The 25,753-nt window shown below is 40.6% G+C and overlaps 1 protein-coding gene across 2 annotated transcripts in view; it reads left to right on the top strand.

Annotated features, from left to right (window-relative positions):
- ARHGAP24 (Rho GTPase activating protein 24) overlaps positions 1-25,753 on the top strand; it is a 239,361-nt gene that overhangs the window by 78,838 nt on the left and 134,770 nt on the right. For both annotated transcript variants that reach the window (XM_085306286.1, XM_085306291.1), the window contains exon 3: positions 2,226-2,313. In XM_085306286.1, coding sequence (XP_085162412.1) covers positions 2,226-2,313 — 88 coding nt within the window. The remainder of the gene's footprint in view (positions 1-2,225; positions 2,314-25,753) is intronic.

Here is a 25,753-nt window from a genome sequence, read left to right as displayed (position 1 = left end):
CTGTATGGTGTTGCTGTCTGGGATGCTTTATTACTRACTTAGTTATCATTCATGGATTTAGGCTTCTAATTGCAGTAGATGAAATACATTTCACGTGTAAAATGCAGTAGCCAAGCTGACCAATATTATGACTGTTATTTTCTCAAAAATTTGTTACTGAGACAGCTCACTGAAATGAGTATTAAAAGGGTTTTTATATGAAAAAATCAGAAAGTATCGCACTGATCAGACTGTTTACAGCATATGTATAGCTAATGAGCTGACAGAAAAGTTAAATGTGTTTTTCATTTTCTGTCTTAGAAGGTCATTTAGCTTACAGTGTAATAGGCCAGGTCTCCTTAATTTTGCATGTTTGCTTAATTAAATAGCATAATGTATAATTATGTCTAATGTTATGCACGCACTCACACAAGCTTCTGAGCCAGGAAATTTTATTCCAGAATGAAGACTGGGTTTTGCCCATCCCATGGGCTGTGTGGAGCTTTTTTAGTTAGAAACAGCTCAAGTTGGCAGTTATAATGGTCAAGATAATTGTACCAGTCTTAAAGTTTTATTACATGTGGCACAAGAGACACGTAGCTAAGTTTACAAAACGCTTTGTATAGATTACTATTCCTGCCCTCCTGTAGCTTTCAGAAAAGTTTCTTTATTGGTTTTGCAGTATTTTTGAATGGTCTGTTCTCCAGCTGTTACATGAAAACCTAGTTATTTTGTGACTTGTATCTTTTCACTCTTACCACTTCCCCATGTTCATGATGCAGTTCTTGTCCTATAAGGTATTTCACAAAAAGCTTTGGAGCATTACAGCTATTAAAAGATGCTGTTTTTGTAGCAGAAGCAAAAGAAGATAGCTTCTAGAATAGCATCAATTTCCACTCAAGTTGTTTGAAAAACTGATTTTTGTGATACATTTTTTACTTTGGATAAGTTTTTTTCTAAGAGGTCTCTGATTTGTAATGTCTTCTGTGTGAGAAGATTGAATGCTGGGTATCAGAATAAACTTTCTTTCCTGGTGCTTTTCTTACTGCTGTTTATACGTGGGATTTGGTAGATATTTAGAAGCAGAGTTCATTAAAAACTACTACGGAAAATGACACTCAATGTCTAAACTGTGAGAATTAGACAACCTATTTACTTTGGAGATGGGGCTCTACTATGCAGTAATTGCAAAGTACTGGTAACTAGGCATTATCTGATGTTAATGGTGATGGAGAGGTGGTACATAGTACAATTCCTGGTATACTGCTCTGAAAACTTACCCCTCGACAGCCATCCCAGCATAATTTCATTAAGGATGGCCTGCCAACTGAGGAAGAAATGGTACTGGGAGGAGTTCTAACATCTGAAGATGTGAAAGAGCTCTCAGAGAAAAGGATAGTGTCTCTGTCAGATCTGTCAAGGCAAAGAGGAAAACAAACAAAATGCAGTGAGGTCTTAACTCCAGTGCAGCTCCAGAAATGTTCCGACAGTTGCAGTGTAGAGAAGAAAGGCCTTGCTTTTGGTAACGGATGTTATCTGCTGTCTCTGGCTAGGCAAAGGCCAAGGAGGAGGTGAGGCTGTGAAGGAATGAGAAGAAAAGGGAGAAATGAAGTCACGAAGGTTAGACTTTGCTCAGACAACAGAGGGAGCAGAGAAGCTAACAGAGAGGAGGTGCTGTTAGCAAATGCTGTCTTTAAACCCAGCTCTTGTTGCCTGGTATGCCACTAGTGGGTGAAGTAGGATGTTTTCTCTGTACTGCTTGCCCTGGGATGGTAAGGAAAGGGCACAGAGTAGGAAAGGGGAGATGTGTCCCGCATGTAGACATGTTATTCTTTTGCCCACATAACATCTGGTTTTGCAAAGGAATCTAGCTAGATAAGTTGATCCTGTCCTGTACTTGTTGCTTCTTAGCATTTCACAGACACTGCTAGCCTTCCCTTTTGTTTAATCCCATATGAATTTCCCTAGCAGCACAGTTAGCTGTGGTTAATACAAAATTTGCATGGTATCGCAAACCAAGGACATGGGAAAAATTTAAAACTATTATTGAACACCTCAATTAAGGCAATATATGGTCCTGGCTTTTTGGATAAACTCTCCTCAGTCTCCTTTTGGAAGTCAGCTGCCCAGTAGTAGCAACACAAATTCAGGTATACTCAGTCCAAAAAGAAGAAGTATTAGTCTTACCAAAAGCAAGGTAGCAGTTTTGATCCCATTTGTTTGTTGTTTTTCTTTTTTTTCTTTAGGGTACCATCTTTCTGCCTGGCAACAGAGTAATTGAGCACCCATGCAGTGAAGAAAGTCCAGGAAAGTTCCTTTTTGAAGTTGTACCAGGTAGGATATTCTACACCTCCTAAAAAATAGCCTATGCGTTTTTGTTCTCAGTGACAAATGACCRGTTCTGTTCAGCCAGAACAGAATCTGAAGGTGACTAATGATTCAATTTAAGAGGGGGAAAAAAATTTAATTTTGTTGTGCTTTATGTCAAAACATTTTCATATTTTTTCATTCAGCTCTGGGCAGTGTAAGAAAACTATCATTTTTTTTTGTCAACATAAAAAGTTGTTCTGCAGCCAGGGATTGTGGCACTTAGTGATGTGATAGTACATGTGTATTTGGCAATTTAAAAAAAAAAAAAAAAGATGCTAGAAGTGATGGAAGTAGAAAGTCCTTGGGTAACAGAAGTGATTGATAATTTAGCAGCAGTAGCTTTTCACATTGGCTGTTGGGACAGGTACCCTCATTTAAGGATCCTGCCTTGTCACTCTGGATGGATAAGCGGATTGTCACAATACCAAGCGTTGCTATATCGACATCCTACATTTTTATCTATTTATTTATTTATTTCTTCCCTGTGGGTGGATTGTCTAAAGAATGTAACCCTGACAACCATGTGGTATTCTTGACTCCATTTATTGCTTCAGTGGTTTACTAACCTTCCCAACACCTGATTAGCCCACTATGTTTACTCAATATTTTCTGTTAATCCCTCTATGGCTTTCCAACTTACTTTCCCTATCACCCCTATTAAAAAGGATAAATTGAGGAAAATGTGTCTTGGAACTGACCTCTGTGTTCTTGCTTTTAAACTGGCTGGATGTCAAATCAACAACTTTGTTGTCTTGGCAGACAAAGGGAGATTTTGATAAATTGTAGGCCTGCAGGAAATACACAGTAAACTTGTGAGTTAAGGGGGCTACTCACGAGCAGAGTGAGGTAGAGTTTGCAGAAGCAACTCAGCAGAGTGGCTTCATTTTTATTTTTTCCAGTTCGAAGGAGCTTGATTACGAAAGCTATGTGCAATAAGGAGCAAATACGCAAAGAAAACAAGCATGTTACCAGTTTGAGGCTTTCTCACACTTGTTCCAGCTTGAATAATCACATTTTTTAAAAATTCTTCACCAAGCTCTGTAACTTTACATCATATATTCAAAGTTTTGGAATAAACCTAACACTGGAACTCTTGGACTGGCTAAAATCTTACTCGCATTGAAAAACTGCTAAAACAGTTCCTTTCAATTGAAAAGGTGCCTTCTTTGCAGAACATTCAGAATGCTCTCCAACCTAAAACTTATAGGCAAAATGGTGCTTCCAATCTGTGATTTTATGAATTAGACTTGTATTTCTTTTGGCTGTTTTAGATAAGAAAGAGAGAAGCTTTTTGTGGTTGCAGCAGTTGCTGTTACTGAAATACAGCCTGCATCCTGCAGTAGTGAGTAGGGAGGGGGCTATGCTAAGTGACCAAAAGTAGAAGCACAGTGAATTGGTGGTGTTGCCCTCTGTTCCTGCTTGGCACAGCTGTGGGAGAAGCAGCTTTAGTTTCCACTACAGATTAAGCTAGAAGAGGCTGCGGAGGAAGTGCACTAAATGGGGGTATTCCCGTCTCAGAAAGGTTGTGATGCTGCCTTTGCTGCCATGTCATGCGTGTAGAAACAGATGAGAAGGTTTTTGCTGAAGCTAGTGCTCTTAATGTCCTGATTCATACAGCAGCTTAATCTGTCTGCTAATGCTAGCTGTGGGGGGTACTTACTATGCCTGTGGTCTGTGTAAATTTGGCATCAAGACAGGGTGGGTTTTTTTGTAGGCTTGAAGTGTGTGTGGAATGCAGACCTGAAAGCCTTTCTGTCCAACAGTACAGGCAGCAGTGCTGCGCCCCTCAGCCGGCAGCAAAGGGATCCCCGACCGCGTGGGGCCTGATGCAGCCCCGCTGCAGGAAGGTCGCTCAGAGGCACCTTTGAGGCTTCAGTGACRGGCGTAAATCGGGCCGGTAACAGGATACTAGGAAATGTTAATCAGTTAAGGCTGAAACAGTCAAATACGCTCTATTGTGAAGGCAGGCCCCTGTGTCCCTGTTCAAGTACCTTCTTAAGAGATCACTCGTTTTCAGTGTGGGAAGTTGTCACAGACAGCATGGCGAAGGTCAGGCTGATTTTATTTGCAGCTGAGTTTGAATGCTTTTATCTCATTACCTGGCTGTGGTCTATGTCATAGAGAGCCTACAGAAAATGCTGTGTTTTACCCTGTTTCTGAGATACCGGGACATTAAGTCTCAGGCAGCCCCTGTATTGTTTCTGCTTGCGTAGTTTGATGTTTCTTGCTGTTTTGAGAAGTGTCAGCAGCCCTCAGTACGTTTCCTTCCAGCCAAAGCTGTTACGTGCTCAGCCTCAGGTCATCTTTCATGCCCGAGCTATAAAGCCTTCAGCAATATACCTAATAAGGGGAACGCTGGTTGCTGCGTAGCTGGGGGACAGTGCTGACGGAGAACCCCAGCTCCTCTCGGGATGTCCAAAACCACTGGCTGTAATGTATTTCTCTGCAGCCGACAAGCTAATAGAAAACAATTTCATGTCTGGAGTCTCCCTGAAAATCAAGTAGTGTGAGGGGTTTTTTGATTGTAGGTTTTTGTTTGGCTTTGGTTTTTAAGTATAAAATTTTGATTATGTGTGGGTAGCACCAGCGTATTTGTTTTCCTCTCACTAATAGGTGTGTGATTATAGTGACTTCATATGGGAGCAATTTTCCTGGTGGGACACTGTGCCAAGAATTCATGAGAAAAAGTGTTTTGGGGAAATCAGATTGGACATTTCGTACCATGACACTAACCTTTAGGAAATCGAATTAAAATCTAGTCGAAACTCTAAATAAAGATTGACTGGGAAGCAATTATGGTGCCTTTAGAAGTGCTTTTTGCTGTATGTAAAGCAAAGATGAAGTGATCTTTCATGTTATGTCAGTACTACTGCTTCAGACAGTCTTGTCAGCAGTGTTAATAGAGCTGTTTGTCATCTGTACCATCTTAGGACTCGTAAAAGTCAGCTTTCTAGTGGGACAGCACCAAAATTGAGTTGCTAGGGTGTAATAAAGAAAAATACATTGTAGCTAGGGGGTCTCTTCAGCCCTGTTAACTTTCATACCTGAAAAGAGCTACATAGCAACAAGAGCTACTTGTAGAGAATTTTTTTTGCCAACTTTGTGGAATATTGTGTTAAGTGGGATAGTGATGAGACTCACTTTCTTAAAATTCTGCTTTCTCTTTATTGAAAGTTGAATCAATTTTACTTATAATCCCAAAGGCAACAGTGACAAATCCTCTCTCTGTCTATAACATCTGTGGGTGGCCTGAAAACTTGTATGTGTGTTTGTTTATTGGTAATACATGCAAATTATTTTGGGAATGTACGTGGGAGTTGTTTTATAGTATGAAACTAATCCTCTGTACATGGCTGTCTTGGAAAATGAATGAAAGAAATGTAATTCTGGAGACAAGTGTCTTGCAGTTTTGTTGATGCTGTGATTATAAATGCATTTAATTTGCATCAAAACATTCTGTTCATTCCTTAAGTCATGACATAGTTTCATGTTGAAATTGTTTCTCCCTTCCTTGCTTTTTTGCTGTACTGATGAAACCACTTCACAAGAGTGCAACTGTTCCTGTGGAGCATGAGGCCCGTGCTTCACTTCTATGCGGACATCTTCTGCACCAGAGTCAGTATGACCACAAGGTGATTAGCGACTTCTCTGATTTGTTTTGTTAATGGCCTCTCCTGCACTCAGAAAGAATGTTTCATATTACTTTTGGTGATGGTTTCAGAGTAGCGATTATATAGTGAATGACTGCATGGAACCAAAATAAGAGGTACTTTGTAAAGCCTGGGTCCATCTTTGTTCAACAGAAAAGCTTTACTAGATGAGACTTTCAGTTAAACATCTTCCAAAGGAGAAGTGTGTAGGTGGCTAAACTATGCAATTAGGTTTGTTCAAATCACTCTGTTTTATTAGTTATGTGAGTGTTCTTTTAATCAAAAAAATCCACTTTGTAAACCAACAAAGTTACAGAAGAGCACAAGTTGAATCGCACACTGTTTGCAGAGAGAACAATTTCTTTAGCTGCTTTTTTCCTTTGAAATTACAGACCAAGTTGTGATTTTTGTTTTTCTGGGTTTTGGTACTTGCTTAATAGGGCACAGAAGCAAATTTCAGCCTGAGTCTGTGCTTTTTGGTGAGATGGTTACTCTTGGTGTGTTGATCAGGTTGCTGTTGGTGTTTTCACTTCACAYGTACTCTTGTTGTTAAAGCAGCAGGAGGTTTGGTCTGTTGGTCCTGGTTGGCTGATGGTGATGATCTTATTAACATGTGACATAATTGGTAGAGACCCTTTGCAGTTTTATGTTAAAATCCAGAACACTTAAGACTTTCAAATTTCTGCTAAATAATATAGTAGTTACCCATATCTTAAATCCTGTTCCTCAGTCATAAGCATACAAGAAAACTGGAGCACATTCAGCTTTCTAATTCATAGGTAGTTGAATTAATGCACACTGCTATCTGAAATGGAAGCGAGTTGAGAGGAGGGAAGCTATGGGCAGCTGTCACTGGGAAGCATATAGAAACTGGAAGGCCTTAAAGATGACCCAAGTTTCTGATGCACTGAGAGAGGATGTTAGGAGGTACAGATAGGCCGGGGCAGTAGGTGTCTCTGTTGAAACAGTTAAGTTTTGAGCAAAGGAGAGAGAGGGCTAAGGCAGTGAACGCTCTTTTTGAAATCATCTTTGTTGTCAGGGTTCTGCAATGCATGGAAGAATAAAATCAAATCCTGCAAGACAGCTAGAGATTTTAGCTCCTGGGGAAAAAGGCATCTARAAATAGGTTAAAATAAAATCTTATTGCATGTGTATGAAAGGCATGGGAGGCTTCTGCTACCTGAGAACTTGACAATGCTGTTAATCTGTCTAAAGCAGTTCTCAGAGTTAGGTTTCTCCTTCCATTTGTTTATTAGCCAGTTGTTTTTAATGGAAATGAAGGGATGGTTGGGGCCTTGAGCTTGAACAGTCAATAGTGGATGTTCTTGGGAGAAATGTTCTTTTAAAGATGATGCAGAGTTCATTTTACTGTACTTGGAGATTAGTTCCTTTAGAGCCATGCTACTGTTTCTTTCTGCACCTGTGTTTCTGCAGACTGCACATTTGTATGGCTCCTGGGCTGCCCTGCTGTTCATCGGGAACCACAGGGTCTTTGTCGGGTAATGCGTGGTGGAGCCCATAGAAGGCGAGAATTGCCTTCAGCACTATGCACGTTTGTTGAAGATCAGTTTGTCAGGCTTGAGAGCTGTAGTCAAGAAAACAAGCCCAAACATATTGCAGAAGGAAATCCCAACGTTTCTGACTGGATGAGATCTGTGCATAGTTTTTGTATATACATATATACATATATACATATACATATATATATTCAGGAAGCAGTTTTCTCTGGGATCAAGTTATGCAATGTAAGTGTTGGTTCCCTTTGTGGTACTAATTGAAAATCGGCCAAACTGATAACTGAAATGAGCCGCTTCTGCTTCTTAAAGTAAAAAGAAGTACTGGATATAAATCAAAATATGGCATGTACTTGTACCTCCCCAAGTGCTTCAACTGAAAAGAATGTTAAGTAAAAACGATTTCATAGATGTCACGTGCAAACCTGTCTCAGGACTCAGTTTTGATTCTCCAGAAGTCTCTTTCTCTGTGATATTGTTCAAACATTTGACTGTTTTTGTGTCTTGCCTTCTCTGTCAAGAATTATTTTCAAGTAATTTAGAAGTCTGTAGTAGGTATTTTATTGATTGATCTTTGGAAATTGCTCTCAAAAGCTGCTGTGGAGAATACTCTACTATGGAGGACTTGAGTTGCTCTGTTCACAGCATGTTTGAATCACGTTTTTCTGCTGTAAAATTCTTATGCTGATTTTTCTCAGAACAGTACTTCATCAGATTTCTAGGCTGACTTTATGGACTTGTGAAGGCTTGRAATACAGAGCATTTCCCAAAAGCCTATGGCTTCATTAGAGAATYACAGCAAAGGAGTGAAATACTAAATCCCAGAACTTTGAAATAATCAGGATGTGGATATTTTGTATATTTTGTTTTTTCTATTAGGAGAGAGACAGAGAAAAAAAAWGTCTATAGGCTTTTTTCTTTTTCTCTTTTATTTTCTTTCCTCTTATTTCTTTCCTTTTTTCTTTTTCTTTTTTTCTTCTGCATGCAAAAAGCTTTACCTGACAGATGAAGTTTTTTGCAGACTAACTGTTCTGGTAGAGAGCATGAGGTGGGTTTGAGGGTTTTTCTTGGGGGCTTTTGGGGGTTTGCTTTCTTTACTTAAAAGGTTGGATAATAAGCTRTTTTGCGTCTAGTGCTGCAATAGGCTTTTACTCAGGGCAAAATAAATTTTTTAGTTCCAAATGACAGCGCTGTATCTTTTCCTTAGGAACATTAAATATACATCAGCTTAGATTGCTTGGGTCTATGCACTCATGACTGTGAGTCAAGAGGAACTGTTTTGCATCTGTATTTCATACCCTTCACTATCTGTAAACAGTCCCTTCAGCATCCAAGATTAATGATTGCCAACGTGTTGCAAAACTCTTAACTCTACAGTTCCATATTGATACACGGTGTTTAGCAGATGAAGCTCTCTGAAAATTTGCTGTGAATTCTCAAACATCTCAAATGGGAAGACTATACTAAGTGGTCATTCTCGTCACCTACTGATGTACCTAGAGCACTTTTAATCCAGGGTCCATCAGGTCTTGGAAGGTGTGGGTTTATAAATTCATTTAATCTCCCCCCCGCCCTTGTCCGCCAAACAAACACAAACAAGACACAACAGGGATTGTAGGTGAGCACTTTTTTTGCTGAACAAGCAATTTTATTTGCAGTGCTCCTGTGTTCCTTAACAGATWGGACACTCATCTTTAACTGGATTGTCACAATATCTTGGGTTGCAATTTACACTGTTTAAATGTTTAAGAGGCAGCACAGATTGTCCTTCTTTAAAATATGCAAAAATAGTGCAGTTCTGTGGATGCTTAAATGCCACCCRCCAGACTTAATGCTGCTCATTTTGAGACACTTAAATTGCGTTCATTCTAACTTGCGGGATCCCATAAACACTTTCTATAGCCTCTTTCTCTCTCTCTTTATTTTTTCTCTTCTGATATCAATATTTTATAATCCTAGAGGTTATATGACAGATTTGAGAGACAGGAGAGATGTGACTACAGAGAGGCACAAAATAGGGACAGATCACTAGATGACATATTCCAGTGTGACTGATATAACTCAACATGATGCGTCAGGAGCAGACATGGTTTAGAGAGTTTTAAACTCTGTTGGAACTAGAGCTGTTAACATAAGCATGTAGCCTTCTGAGATAAGGGGCTAGAGTTGCCTGACTTAATCTTCCCAGGAGTAATCACGATGTCGAATGGGAGGATATATCCACACGTAGTGCCAGCCTTTTGGTAGCTTTTGTGAAAACTCAGCAAGGTGTTAAGAGTACAACTCAGTCAACAAATTACCTTCTCTTGCCTTTGGGAGCAACTTCTGTACACACAGAGGTTTCCAGCTGTGTGTCAAAGGAACACTTTTCCATAATGCGCGGGTACACGGAAGCAAGCACTGCTGTGCTCGCATATAGATGCTCTGTATTGCCTTCACCATATGCATGTCTAGCATGCAACTGATTCCTTTCTCTGTAAGATGCAAAACCCAAATAGTAACTGTTAAGCTAGTCCACTGCTTTGACTTGTTCCCCTGCACTGAATTCCCCTCCGCCTGGTATGACCCTCATGGATTTAATTGGTGCTGCCACGAAGATGAATGCCTCCCCCAGCATCCTCTGACAGCCAGCAGTGCCTCTTCATTAGTCGTCGAGAGCGCAGCCCCTCAAGGGCATTGCTGATACTGCCGACTGAACTAATTGCGCCCGTGATATCATCTTGAGGGAGCAGGCAGGCTGTTTAATCAAATGAGCACCAGCTTTACTGCACAGAGATACCTCCGTGTAATGGCATAAAACACTAACGCTGCTTTGAGTACTCTTCTTTGCCTGTTGTAGGTCTCCTAGACGCATCACCATTCTTATCACAGTGATTTCTCAAAAATTTGTTTGGTGAATATGGCTCTGCATGCAGACACATAAGCATACTCTGTCTCATTCTTCTCCTTTCAAGGAAGTTGTAACAAATCTAAACTGCTTTTTTAAGTGAGCTCCAGAATTGCATGGAGTCAGTGAACCAAAGAAATGAAGCTAACTGGAGCTTTGCTACTTGTTTTTCAAAGGTTACTATTGAGGGCTGAGTAGGAATGAATGCTTTTCCATCTCAAGCAGCAGTCATGGTGATGTGCAAGTGTTTGTGATTCCTGTAATAGGATTGTCATCTTCATTGTTTTTATGAAAAGAAAATGTAAACCATTCTAGTCCTACATCCCTGTGAAACTGGATGGTAATTCACACCATCATGCTATTGCACCTGCATCATGGAGTCTGCTCTTTTCAAGGTCTGTGCCCAACAGGTCAATGCATTTAATGTCCATGTGAGCCATTTTGTTTCTTTATCTATTAGAGATAGGCCAGAAATATCTTTGATATCATTTTTTTTCATTTTTATGTTTAAGTATGAGGAATTTCTGAGCTTGGATGATGCAGACTGTAGGGCTATGGATAAATCATCCCCCAGCTGTATGACCCAGAAGAATACTTATGACTTGAATCAGTTTTGAAGCTACAGTAGGTCTTCAGCAATGTCTGTATTGTTGGTTAACTATATGCCATGGGCATAGCATTTCATTTGTCAGTATGAAATTGTGCTTGCTTATATTTCTGGAATTTTCTAGTGTCTAAATACAATTTTAATTTCTCAAAACAAATGAAATTGCTTTTTTTCTTCCTAACTACAGTGCACTCTGAAGAACATCTTCAGTCACTAGCTTAATTTTGTCTGAGTTTCAAATGTTTCCCTCTAGCGGTAAGATCAAGAATACCAGTGTAATAATAGAAGTGCAGTGCTGGATTACGCTGTTCAGGACTTTCATTTTTAAGTCATTTCATTTCAGCAGTGTATTTGGCATATCAGAAAGTGCCTTTGGAATTTGTACTCCCACATAAACTTATGTGAAGTGAGAAGGGAGTAATGGAAAAAATCAGAGGCAGCAGTAATTAAGGTATTTAAAGTAAGTATTTTCTTATGTATACTTACTACTGTCACTATTGTGATGAATCATAATAATAGTGATTACTCTCCTGTCTACTACTACTTACAGAATTGAGGATCCATCTGCTTTAAGTCGATGTGCAGTTTGATGCATGTTAAGATGATATGTTCTTACTATATTTGTCTATCTCTTCAGAATTTCATCTCTGAGAATATGATTTGTACTTGATTTGTACTGAGTAATAAAAACATCCACGTAGGAGAAACTGACAGGAACACTATGGAGGAATGATCTGAAGTGTAGATGTTAAAGCTGTGGATACCTGGTAGGGCATTCTGTAGTACAGATGTCTGTGAGCCTTTTCTGATAATAAGAATGAAATTCTAGTGCCTGACACAGTGCTCAGCAAAAATCTCTGCTGCTGAGAAAAGTAAATTAATTAAAAGCTTGTACCTTCTCTGTTAAATAGCTGGTAGCATTGCACTTCTGACAGCAGGAAAAAAGGAGAGACTAGGTGACTTACTAGAAACCCCATGGCAAGTTGGTGAAATCTGAACTCAATTTTGGCTGAGTCCTGCCCCATGCTCCCACCTCCTGTTCTTCCTTAGCACACCAAGAGTGTGTGCCCCAGGTCTGGGTGGTGACAGTGTACTACATGCCCATGAGAGTGCTTTCATCCCTGGAAGTAGGAGAGCCTAAGCAGTTGGGGCTGCAAACTCCATTTGGATTAAAGGATCGTTTAGCCAAGCGTTTATCCTCAGAATGTGATAGCTGTTAAGCCTAAATCTTCTGGATGGAAGTTGGCTTATTCAGCTAAAGTTTACAGATCTTAAAGCAGATTTGCTTCCTGTTTTATCATATATTTGGGAAGTGTGTGTTGTCTAACCTAATCCTCTGTGCCTGTAGCCTTGCTGAGAGAGGCTCAGAAGTCCTTTGGTCTTCATCTGGTCCTTCTGCAGATGGTTTCATCTTCTCTTTCCCATTACCTGTGATGTAGGAATATCAGTCTTTACTTAAAATGTTTCTTTTTTATATTCTCTTTCAATCTTGTTTTGGAGACATGGAACAAAACTTTTACGCCAGGAGGCTTAATTTTTTTTTTCTTCAACACAGCTGTCAAGTTGCAGACTGAAAAGCAGAGTTTCTACCTCATATCTGCCAAATTGACAACTTTATCCTGTAGTAGTGCTTGGTGTTGACTTATTATTCAGTGTGGTGAAAGCCAGGTTAGCCTGGCTTCTCTTTAACAGTACAGGAAAAATCGTATGTGGGATACTGTGGGAGTCTGTGGCTATTCTCCTGCTGTGGTGCTACACCAGAACGCTATACTTGGGAACTGTCAGGCAGACACATGGGTCTGCTGAGCGGTGCTCACCAGGACTGGATGGTAGAGGAGTCTGTCATCCTTAAGTAGCTTGCTTTATACTCTGTCTTAGCTTCTTTCTCAAGTTAAAGTTGTAGCACATTGTATAAATATTTGCCCCTGGGATAGGTAATTAAAGCTGGAAGAAGTCCTGTGCTTAGCTCGCATCCCTGAGTTCTAGCACTTCACCAGTGAATACTTGCTTGTTCCTGTCAAGTGGGATGTGCAGCTGATAGCCAGGAAGGCCAATGGTCTCCTGGGGTGCATTAGAAAGAGTGTTGCCAGCAGGTGGAGGGAGGTGATCCTGCTCCTCTGCTCAGCCCTGGTGAGGCCTCATCTCGAGTGCTGGGTCCAGTTGTGGGCTTCCCAGTCCAAGAGAGGCCTGGAGCTACTGGAGAGAGTCTAGTGTAGGGCTGCAAAGATGATCAGAGGGCTGGAGCATCTGCCCTGTGAGGAACGGCTGCGAGAGCTGGGCCTCTTCAGCCTGGGGAAGAGAAGACTGAGGGGGGATCTAATCAATGTGTACAAGTACCTGAAGGGAGGATGTCAAGGGGATGGGGACAAACTCTTTTCAGTTGTCCCCTGTGACAGGACAAGAGGCAATGGGCAGAAATTGAAGCACAGGAAGTTCTGCCTGAACGTGAGGGGGAATTTCTTCCCTGTGAGAGTGAAGGAGCCCTGGCCCAGGTTGCCYMGAGAGGYTGTGGAGTCTCCTTCTCTGGAGATCTTCAGCTCTGTGTAACATGCTGTAGGTGACCCTGCTGAGGGGGGAGGTTGGACTAGATGATCTCCAAAGGTCCCTCCCAATCTTACTGATTCTGTGATTCTGTGATATCTTGTGCTTGGGATTGTGGTCTGGGGATCAAATCCTTGCTTCAAGTAGTGCAGGTTAGGGATAATATGAATCCAGATTTCTCCTACTGCCAGCCTCCCATCCTTTGCCTTCCTCAAGATCCTGGAAACCTTATCTTTTTGTGGGCCTTTCACATTTGCCATGAACCATTTGGTTCCAGTTCTTTAGAAATTGGCATTACTCTTTAGGGAAAAAAAAACAAAAAAACACCCTATCTTGCCAGAACACTTGAATCACCCCTGCACAGCAGCATTTCCCTGCTGAACTCATGCGAGGTAGTTCTCATGGTGTGTTGTGTAGTTTTTTCCATAACTTTTCAATATGTTTTTGGGTGTTGTATCTTTATGACAGAAGAGATCTCAGTGCATGTGAGCATTGGGAATAAGGAATTAAATGTATCAAGGATAAATGATTTTGCATATGATGACTGTGTAACATCTCTTCTCATGGGTAGGTTGATAGATGATAGCTTCTACTGCTGCTTCTGCAGAGTTAAATCTATTAACTAAAATGTATGTCTTTATATAAAGTTCTGTGTGTTTGCTGTGATATTCCTAGTTTCAGTGAATGGCTATCTTTTATTTTCTGGCAGAAATAATGAGGAACACCATGTGATTGATGTATGTTTGTCAGGAGGGAGCTTCAAACTTAAAACACAAGGCTGACTGTCAGGTCTTTAATGAAGCTGGTGTACAGTTTCATTGATGATTAATGAAGTAGTAATGTCAAGCAGCTATGGTAGTGCTTACTGGTGTTATGTTGAGTTCTACTTGAACCAAACAAGATTTTTCTGTGGGAGGAGGAAGGAGACTCTATGTTGAAACAAGCCGTAGCCAGTAGCTGATGTTCCTGGTCTRTGCTGTGTGTTGCAGGCTGCGCATGTGTGGGGGAGCCTGCCCTTTCGTCTGTGCRCTGGCTGCATGCAGCAAATAAGCAGTGGAGTGGGGATTGGCTTTGTAAAGGGCTTCTTTCAGGGGCAGTTATGGAAAATGTGACAGCCTTGTCAGCTAGGCTGCTGCATGCCAACGGGGAGGAGGGAAAGGAGGAAGAAGGAAAATACCCTGGGGAGGGCGATCTTTTCAGCTTGCCGACCTTAGCACTATAGCTATGGAGTCTGGGGGAAGATGCCATCTGCTACCATTTGGCACAGTTTGGTCACTAGAGCACAGAGCGCGGTATTGTCCTCGACCTTGGCAAGAGGAGCTGGCACCAGGCCTGCTAGTCTGCTGTCTTTGAGAACAGATAGGAGCGGCAGGGGCGTTGCAGTGAAATAGCAACCATGTCCATTCCTTTCACACTGCAGCAGCGCGACTGCTGGGGGAGAGAGGCTGGGGACATCTCGGAGGCTGCGTATCTGTCAGTTCCTGCCGTGAGAGAGTCCCTTGCGCTAGGAGCAAGGGGTCGTGCTCACTTGTGATGCCAGCGAGGGGCCCCCGAGCTGTGGTAGATAGTGTGTCTGTCAAGGACAGTTACACCATCAAAGCCCTTAGTAACATTAGAGGGTAGTAACAGGCAGTTTATATAGGCTGGTGACAGAGCGAGTGGGCTCAGTAGAGACCTTGCTGAACTTGCATAAACATCCTCAAACAAGATCAGCTGTACTAGGGCCTGGTTTCCTTCAGAAGGATAGAGCACACCCGGCCTCATGCATTTCTGTCTGTGGTGGAGTCACTATCATTTCTGAGAGGTGGGCTTCGCTTTCCATGGACAGAGAAAAAGAGCACGTAGGCTTATGGGAGAAACCTCTGGTAAACTACCTAAACCATCAGGTACGTTCTTGCTCAAACAAGAATATCACTACCTCAACACATGAATAAAATCCAACAGAAGTGAGAGAGCGATATACAAGAAGACCAGCTGTGGAATCAAAGTATGAGTGAAAATAATTGGAGCTAAGGAGAATAAATAATTAAATTAAACAATGGGCTACCGAAGAGGCGTGTGAAATAAGGATACTTATCAGGGAAAGTGAAATAAGTTGGGCCATACCCTCCTTTCTTCTTTGTCAGTGGTGAAAGAATCACCATGGTATAAACTTATTCACAAAAGGTGTGCGTGCGAATGAGCGTGGCCTTTCCTCCTCCTCTGTGATTGCTGCAGAGTACTTCAGCAGCAGTGAAAGAGTCCAGGCAGGAAGAGCAGCCTGCAATTTATTAGAGGCCCGTGATAGATAAAAGCATATYTAGGTTCCATCTGTTCTGTTTTGAATAATGCTGAAAGAAGGGTCATAGCTTTGGAAGGGATGTATATTTGAAACCACTGCCATTTTTAGCGGTTCCAAGATTTGTCTCAGTCTGTTTATTGGACATCTATTTCTCTGTTTGATATGCACTGCCAGATACACTGCAGGTGTGCGTTAGTTCCCAGTATTAGATTAATGCGAGGCTCTCCTCTCTGATTCGCTCTCTTCAACTGCTCTGCTTGCTCAAGGAATGATGGGGCCTGGGAATAGTTTTAAAATAAATAAATAAATAAATAAATAAAAGTTGGACATGTTTCAGATAACTGTCATTTTGCTTTGCTGAAGTAATGTGCATAATTTTCTTATGTTTAAGAAGGATTGTACAGAGCAAGTATAGCCTGCAAAATGCAAAAGAAACTTGGATGTTCAACTACATTGGGCTATAAAAAAATATTACTTACCAAATACAGTGCATTTTCAATGATTACTGAACTGTAAACATTTATATTCTTCTGTATGTGTGCTGCCATGTGATTAAAATTAGACTTTTAAGCAAGTCTTCTGTAAACCTAATTTAGTTAAAAGTGAATTGAGAGTGGATAAAACCATGCCCTCCCCTATGTGATGCTAGCACGCAGCAATCCATGTGGAGAAATGGGAAGAGGTAAGTGGCATGGACAGAAAGGAGAGCGCAGGCTGCTGCTTTGGGAAGTGGTCGTTATGGTAGGAGTTGGGCACATGGACAAGCACGTCTTCCCTGCAGAGATTTGTTCTTCATGTGTCTAGAGGTGATCCTTATGGGTCTAAGAGCAGGATTTTTCCCCAAATAGCTCTAAATCTATTTGTTGCGGTTTCACATGAATCTTTTAAAATGTTTTGTGATACCTAACCAGTCTTTATTTAAAATGCAATTATTGCTCTGTCGACTCCAATTGCATATTTGGGATTGTAGTTTAAAAGCCTCGTTAAAGGCAAGTTAGACTTTGGTGCACTAAAACCCATTAGAATCCCCAAGGGCTTTTTGCCTGTCAGTGCCTTTTAAAGCCATGTAAGTTTGCAGGGAAGCAGGCTCTTGCAGAAGGCACTGTTCTATGGGTATCTGCACACGCTGATTTATTGTGTTTTGAGTATAGCTTTGTCCACACATGCAGCTGGCGGGAGAAAAAAATGTGAAAGTCATTTTCCACTTGAAAGTGCTTTTAATCTCTTGGGACTCCTATGTACTTCAGCGATAAAATCACAATTCAAACACGTTTGTCGGATTGTCAACACTGGGGCTGGAATAACTTAGGTTCATGTTCTCAAAGTGCTATTATTTGTTTGACCTGAAGTACTGTTAAATGTGCAGCTTTTTTAAAGGTATCAGCTCTTTTAATTCCTGTTCTGTTTTAACAACGCCAATTAAATATCCACGTTATTTAAGATAAATAGATGGAGAATACTCCCCTGAAAATGCCGTGAAGATTGTCATGTTTATAACTTGCCTTGCTCAGACAAAGGCTGGGACAGATTTAATACAGCTTTTCTTTTTCTGTAGTAATTAAATAATATCTGACTGAYGACACTGTAATTCAATAGATTAAATTGCCACGTGAAAAGATATAATCTGTCAGACAGAGATGGACTTCAGTAATTAGTAGAACTGAATGGCACACACAATTCCTGCCCTAATTCTTTACGGGCCCCTGGGTAAGTCCCTTGACTCCTCTGCCACAGAATCTCGGCGTCTGACATAGAGGCAGCAACGCCTGACATGTTTGCTGAAGCGCTTTGAGTTCCTTTGTTTAGAAGCCAGATTGAGACAAGTGCAGTGTTACTGAGTTGACAGTTTTAGATTCAAATCCACTTATTTTAGTTGGTCACCATGCAAATTTCTGTAAGGTTTTTTTGATTATTATTTGTTTTTGTATGAATGTTATGTTTATTTTCTATAGTACTTAATTTCTACAGCTCAAAGACCTATTAAATCTTTACTGGAGTCATCTGGACAATCTCTGCCTTGGTGTAGCTGGAGTCACCCTTGGAGATSTGCTGTGCTTAACCTGCTTGTGTTCTTCAAGAGAATAGGTGAAGATTAAACACAGCATTTGCATTTCCCTATTTAGTGACACAACTTGCTGCAAAGAAAAGCATTAAGGTTTTGCCCTACTGCTCAGTAAAATTCATGTTACCTTTAACAGGAACATAGAAATTTCTTTTTTGCTGAGTGATGATGAAATCCGTGCTCTGTGCAGTGTATGCCACTCTTAAAGAAGAAAACGTTTAATATACTGCAGTTGACTCATCTTGGCAAAGTCTTTTTAAACATAATACAAAATTTAAACCCAATGTGGATTTTTTGAGTGTTGGGAAGAGATGCCTGACCTCTCTTCATTTCTCCTGCAGAGCAATAGTTTGTTCTGCAGAGTGACAAAGAACTTAGCTCCTAATTTCTGCTAATAAACTATCCCATCTAATAGTCAATGTTGTTGGAAATATTTTATGTATACAAAGAGATCAGCTTCCTCAGAATCCTATTCTTTCTGCTGAGGTGAGTGACARAATGGTATAAAAACCCTTTCAGATGTGTAAACATCTTGTAAACAGACTGAATTCTGCCCCGATGTGGTTGGTGCCAGGCAATTAGCTGAGAGCGCTGCTTGTTGGCCACTGCTTCCCATCTACCGTAACTATGTTATCTGTGCCAGCAAGCTATGGTATTGTAGCCAGGCTTTTGGCTGTTCTTGTATGCCAGGGCCTTTTCTAGCTTTCCCTTTGTGTGGCTAAGGGAAAGAACTGCAATCCCTTTTTCGTCCCTGATTAACCATTTCTTGCTCTCTCCTGCATTTTCCTGCCATAAAGCTAGCTGTGTTTCTGCACCCTCTGTAGTCCCCAAGAGTGGTGGTGCCCAGTCCTGTATTCACCGCACTGCATCCCAGTTTTTGTTGCAGTATTTGTTGAGGCTGTTGGTTTTCCTTCACTAACTACCCTGCTCTTGCTTGCTGAGGCCCTCAAGCAGCCTTACGGAAATGTTACCTAAAAGCAATGCATGGGACGTGTGGTAACGAAAAGGGCACACAACTGATGAGAGTAATAATGTTTTGTTTTAATTGTCCATGATGTACTTTGCGAAATGATGCAAGCCAAGCGCACTGCAATGCTGCCCTCTGCAGCCTCCCTTTGTGGCAGCTGCGGTGGTCACAGTGAGTTGAGGTTTTAGAGAAACCCTACCTGGATAAGCGGGAAAGCGATCTGCCCTCAGGAGATGGATCTTCTGTCGTTCATAGTACTTACTCCTTGCTGTCATCACTCTGCTAATGTGGCTTTCTGCAGCAGGCTCACCTTCACCCTGGTCTGCCTTTTCTCATGCTGAGCACGTTATGTAAGCTGTCTTTTCAAGCTTTCAGCATACGATCAAATAAGCCTTGGCCAGTGTTAATGATGCTCTCAAGGTTTATGTAGACAGAAGTGGCAGAGCTAGAGGAGTAACTTAACGTGCAGCAGGTGAGTAGGTACCTTTACACTGAGTCACAGCTGTATTTTGCTTCCTATTAATCTGTATCTGAAAGTTCATATTTTGTGTGGTTATTAGTAGTTCTGACAGCATATTGCAAATACAGTTGGTGTTTCATAGATGCCTTTAGATGTTTCATTTTTCATGCAGTACARTTCTTTGCTTGAAGCAAAATGAGCATGGGAAAACGTGTAATGTCCTTGGCCCAGTTTGCTAGTTTGTTTGGACTGGGCATTAGGATGACATTTTTCAGAATATTTTTCACAGATGTAAATTTGAATGGGCTCAAGAACAGTGGTTGGATCTGTTGACATGACTTGAAAAAAAGTGATTCTGTGCTGGCTAGTCAGGTCTACTTAATTCATTCAGGGTCTCACGTGAGCAAGGAACATGGTATTCTGTCACAAGGTACACTTGTTTGCCTTGACTGTGTTTGCTAGCGTGTGTAGCTATTATGTATGTTTATCTTCCTTTATTTTAATCTGCTTTGTTCAGATACAGATGCCCTTCTTCAAAGTTCAATACTTCATTTCAGAATATTATCTACAGAGTCTAACCAAGTGAAAGTCATCCTATATTTTCTTTGTTGTAGGTAAGGAGAGTTTGGCCTCATTGCAATGTGCTTTAAGCCCATCCTAGCCGCATAGTTCACTTCTTAACAAATTGTGGCAAGTCCCTTACTTGTGGGTGTTATGACCTGGAGTAATTTAGCTGTGCCTTGTCTTTCAAGCTGGGGAAATCAATTTTAATGTCTCCAGCAGTTCCTTGCTGTATTTTTCTCAGCTCTGTTCTTGATTTTTACTGTCATTTTTTCCTATGTGACTATTTTACATGGAGAATTTAAACATTAACAATGAATTTTGGTAGGGGAAGCCAGTAGGGAAGCTCCAGAGATGTGTTTAGTTTGGTAGGTTTAAATTATCAAAACATAAGGCTTGCAGAACCAGTGTAGGACACTGACTATTGCTTTGATGTTAACTTTATTATTTTGCAGTCTGAATCATAAGCAATGTGATAGCCCAGCTGGCAAAGGCTGAGAAACGACTCTTTTGGCAATGAATGTGCTTTAAAATAGCTAGTAAAAATAAAGCTATGTTGCTGTGTGCTGAGAACGGATGGACCAAATGGTTGATAGTAACAGATTGAGTAGGATACGGAGAACTCTGTGAATGTTTGAAGGTTCATCAGCATTTAGGAACATATGTTGTTGTTTGATCATTTTAACAGGATGTGGTTGCAGATAAATACAAGGGCTAGCATGTGATATCATTTTTTAAGGGTAAGAACAAGTTCTGTGACTGCRTAGACCTTCAAAACTTGTTTTTCGGGGAAGTGATTGAGAGAGCTTGAAAAAATCTCGCTTGATTATTGGTATCTTGAAGATTGCTGATACTAAAARAGATTTTCATCAATATGATTTTGATTAGTTGCATCATTGTGTGTATCTGAGGATCACATCTTACGCTCAATACTGATTGCTTGCTTACAAATTTCCCTTTCATGGTGAGATAGTTTAGCTTTGGAGAACAGCCCTTTCTCACCTTTCTCAGGGGCCTGTTTGCTATTCCCCAACTAAGGGAGCAGTGGGGTATGTGCTCCTGCGCAGTGGATCTGTGGGATGGTGCTGCCAGTTATCCAGTGGGTTTGCTTTGCCTGCTGAAGTAACCTGGGCCCAGCACAAGCTGCTCTCTTCTGCCCATATTCCCTGTTAAGAGCCAATGCTGGCAGGACCCCCAGTCTCTGTCTTCCCTCTGCAAGGGGATGCTCGCTCTYTGCTAAGCCTGATAGCATTGCTGTGACTATCCTAGGGGCCAAACATCATTTGTCATCTGTTTTTGGATGTGCTTGTCAGTGAAACCATTTTTTAAATGATAATATTCATGAGAACCAAAGGCATAAGAGAAAAAAATGAGTGATGCCTTAGCTTTAGAAAAAAGTGAGGTTTCTCCCACTGCTTACAGCAAAGAGTATTTCTTCAGACACCTTTCTTGCTGCTTCGTCAGTAGTAATGCCTGATGTACATGTATCTAGAGTGTTTTCTGCTGTCACTTGTAGAAAACAAGACTTTGGTCTGTTTTTGGAGATGCCTGTTTTGATCAGCTTAGGGTAAATCTGTTTAATTCAAAGCCTGAGGCAGAGTAGCAACATCCAGAGAGTTTGTGCAGAGTGGTAGTTCATCTCGATTGTCAACGTGCACTGGGACTCTAAAGATGGAATTGATCCCACTTCGTATCAGTTGTGTAAAACTGAAGGTGTGCAGGCTCCTTCAGCAGTTTACCAAGATAAGTGATCCCGTTAAGAAGTCTCCATTGAATATGGAGGGTAGCCTGAACAGATGGGTGATTTTTTTCATGGGCATCCTAAGATATTAGATTGGCTCATGGTAGCAGAACTGGCAGAAAAACGAATGTGGTGCTTGTTTGATAAAGTTTCTCACTAATGTAATCCTAAACCTGACAAGTTATCACAGGCAGCAGGTGAATATATACTTGAGGATAGATTTATCCTATCATTTTGGCTCTCTTTTGACAGGTGTATAAATCTTTCTCTTCAATTAAAAAATACGTACTACAGGAAGAGAAAGTAAATACATAAGCAATTTTTTTCGATTTGCATTTAAATTAAAAATTACTTTGAAATAAAATCACTGGTCTGTGCCAGCAAGGTTTGTTATGTACAAATGTGATACTGAATTTAAGTTTCATTGGGCTGCTTGCTTTCTCCTAATTTGTTTTATATAAAAAGCTTTCCACTTGCTTTCCTGGTGACCACCTGTATTCCAAAATGCTCTTTGTGTCATCTTGTAATAGTTTAGTGATACTGTGATATTGATACTTCAGGCTTTTCATTGTCCAGGGCTATGTGAGAACTGGAAAGAAATTTTAAGTATAAGAGTTGCTGTGATCATTTTGTGTGATGAACAAGTGGGTTTTAAAAACACTCAGTTCCAGCAACTAGACTGAATTTTGAAGTAGTGTTGACAGACTACTGCTCTTCTGCTCATCCCCAGGTGTAAAGGTCACTTAAGCCCTAACACACAAGAAAAAATCATAAGCAGAAAAACCCCACTTCTCTGGAAGGAAGGTAAAGCATGTAACAAACTTAACTAGTTAACCTATATTCGTTCTTCCGTATAACAGACTTAACTAGTTAATGGAATAGGGTGCAAGCTGAGAGAGACAGGAGCTTATACTAAGAAAAAAATAGCAGCAAACTTTGTATCAGATTGTATTGAAATGATTTTTTGAAAATCATACGTATATGTTAAAAACACTAAATTCACTGCAATTTCATTTTTTCTGTATTTGTGTACATGCATCTGTATGCTGAACTAGCTGGTTGTATGGTGAACAATAGATGGGAAATTACTCGTGGTTTTCCAGTTATGTTTTCATGCATTGCAATCATCCCTCACCTCCCCTTGGAAAGTAATTATTCTTTCTAAAATTCAATAGGCTGCACGTCACCTCTAAGCAGCAGTCTTCTCCTGGCTTTGAACGCTCCCATAGGTTTGAAAATGGACTTTTAAGCTGTTGTAGAGCTCACCCATTGGAATTTCTGTTCAGCTGAGCCTTCTCCTCACATACACACAGTGCTTGCTTCAGGGGCCTCTGTCCTGCTTGTATTGCTGGTCAACAAATTGCCTTCTGAAATTACTCAGTCTCAATATGGAACTGTCCTGCTTCTTCCTCTGCTTTAAAAATGAGTACGAAATAAGGGGAAGGCTTCCAGGTCTGTAACATAAATATTGCTTTGTAATTGCTAAACAGTTTAGGTTAATGATGAGCAATGGAAACGAAACCAGCACTGTGGCTCGTGGTGGTGAAGTTAGTATGCCATAATTTTTCAATGATTTCCTACATCTATGTCCCTTTCAGGACTGTCTACATCTAGGTCTCTCTAGGAGACCCTGGAGATGCAGTTTCTCAGCTCCAGACCACATTTTGCTACATAAATCTAGGAGCAATGTCTGTGGTGAATGCCAAGTGCTCTTGGCTTCTAGCCCTCCGATCAGCATCAACACAGCTTAATCTTGGGGCTGGCAGTGGCTTGCTGTCTTTAGTGAATCCTAGAATGACGTGAGGTAGTGAGCCAAGCTATGAGTGTATCTGCAAGGGTTGCATCAATTTTCTGCAGGCTTTTTAAAAGGGTAAGTTTGAAATGATAGTTTTGCCTGCACTAGAAATAGTCATTCCAAGTCCTGAGAGCCTGCTTATAGCTTGGCTTTTCCTTTTTTTTTTCCTTTTTTTCTTTTCTTTTTTTTTTTTAAGTGCTAGACTTGGTATTTTTCACATGTGCACAAATAGAGAGCAGTGCTGCATGCTGTGGTTAGAGGATTTCTGTGATTGGTTGTACTGTGCAAATGCAGGTTCCTTGCTTAACACAAAAAAGCTTTTCTTGAATACCTGTGTATTGCATTTCTAATAAAAAAGCAACAGTGTTTAACATTATTTTAATCTATTTGAAACCTAGTTTGTGTGGCAGAGATGATTCATTTGCCTTCTAGTAGAGGAGCAGCCACACACAGCTATTCAAAGCTGCTGAGCATTAGGTGCTTCTTGTGACATCTGACCTTAATCTCTGTGCAACTCTGGGAATACTTGAAATCTGGCTCCAGACAGTCTCAGTGCGTCTGGGAAGCAGTTCTTGTTTTATTCGTTTTCCATTCCATTTTTAAATGCTAACATTTTACCGCAACCTTAAAAAAAAAAAAAAACATAATGGCTATTAAGCCAGCATTTCACCTGCGTGATGTAAGGAAGAGAACATAATTCTTAACCTGAGGGTTAATTTACTCATCTTTTGCAAGTGGTTTAGAGGGACTACAGCAACCTGCATCTAGTCAACCGCATTGCACAGACRAGTTCAGTTCACAACAGTCTAAAACACAAACACAGACTTTGGGTTTGTTTCCCTCAGATACTTAGTCTCAGGGGAGAAGAAGCAGCATGTAACCCTGTGTCCTGACATGGGGGTGTCAGGAGAAGTTCAGGGTGCTGCTTCCTCTGTATTATCTGATAGACAATATGTGATCCTATGTTCTGCAGAAAAGATGGAATTAAAATATGTTTTGAATAAAATGCTACAAAATAAGCAGAGTAGAGGGAAAATGCTTAACTGTCTTGGGCCTTCAGATGAGATCAGATTCCACCCTGCATTTATACGATGTCTCAACCCAGTGTCAGCTGGAGCTGTGCAGACCTTTTACTCTGTAATGCATTTGCAATGTAAGTAACAGTGCATATTAAAAATGTACCCTGTACTGTCTATGATAAAAAGTTTATACTCTCAGAATAAAAAGTGAGGTGAGGAAATCTGGAATTGGTATTTACTGTTTGACTCCAATTTCAGACTTCAGAGGGACAGGAGTATAACTTCAATATAGAAGATAGTGCTGTAACACCTTTCCAGTCAGTGAACCATTTCTTTTGCTTGCAATTCTGTAATGCTTGCACAAATTTAAAGAGATCTGTTGGTGAAAGCCAGTGTTTGATTTTTAGATGAACTGAGAAGTTGCAGCTGTATTTTTCTGTGCTGCTGTTAATGCATAACAAGATCTTCCAAAGGCATCCAAAAGGTTTGGCAAATGCTGACTTTTCCTTAGAGATGAAGCTACATTTTTGTCAGTATCCCAAAACCTCTGCATAGTGTTATTAAAATGACTTTACCCCCAAAGTGAACTGGAATTTCTAACATGTCAGAATCTTACAGCAAAGTAGATTTGCACATTAGCACCTTGCAGAAGGATGTATGTCATGATAGTTCTTGTTTTTAGGTAAGAGTATTTTCGTACGTACTTAAGAGGCGGTAACATGTATCAAAACCATACAACTTTATTTGTATAGAGTTCTGCGGCAGTACATCTGACTGCAGCTTCCAGGGGCAAAATTCCCAGCAGGTTCAGTGTCAACAAGATGGCAGCCTAAATACAACAGATGGTTATGGAAAACACGATAGTAAGTTAAAATGGTAAAGAGAATTTTAGGTTGAAAATTTTTAAGTCTTAGGTTTGAATTTATCTGTAATAGCCATAAAACCCCCTACCCTCGCCCYGTGCACACACATCTACACATCTTGGGGAAAGAACAGTCATTGCCGAAGACGTGGTCAGGAAGTCTGTTTCAGATTTTATCACAAAGCCTTACATGTAATAAGATATGCCAAGTTCTGAGAGAATGTTTTCAAGTGGAAAACCAAACAATAACATTGAAAGTTTTCCTTTTGCTCCTTGTAGGTCTTATTACATTGTAGAACTACATAAAAATAAAAAGAAACCCTCACAGTCATGCTCTCTAATCTGTTTCTCGGTCATAATGTGTTACAATAAAAAATCATTGCGGAGGAGGACTGTGAGGTCGAGTGACCTCTGAAATGTACTGACCTTTAAATAAGAACGGAATTTAAAATTTCGC

The sequence above is a fragment of the Rhea americana genome, unplaced genomic scaffold, assembly GCF_003343005.1.
Source record: "Rhea americana isolate MKP2758 unplaced genomic scaffold, rheAme1 scaffold_237, whole genome shotgun sequence".
Taxonomy (NCBI): domain Eukaryota; kingdom Metazoa; phylum Chordata; class Aves; order Rheiformes; family Rheidae; genus Rhea; species Rhea americana.
This window is presented reverse-complemented; position numbering and strand designations above follow the sequence as displayed.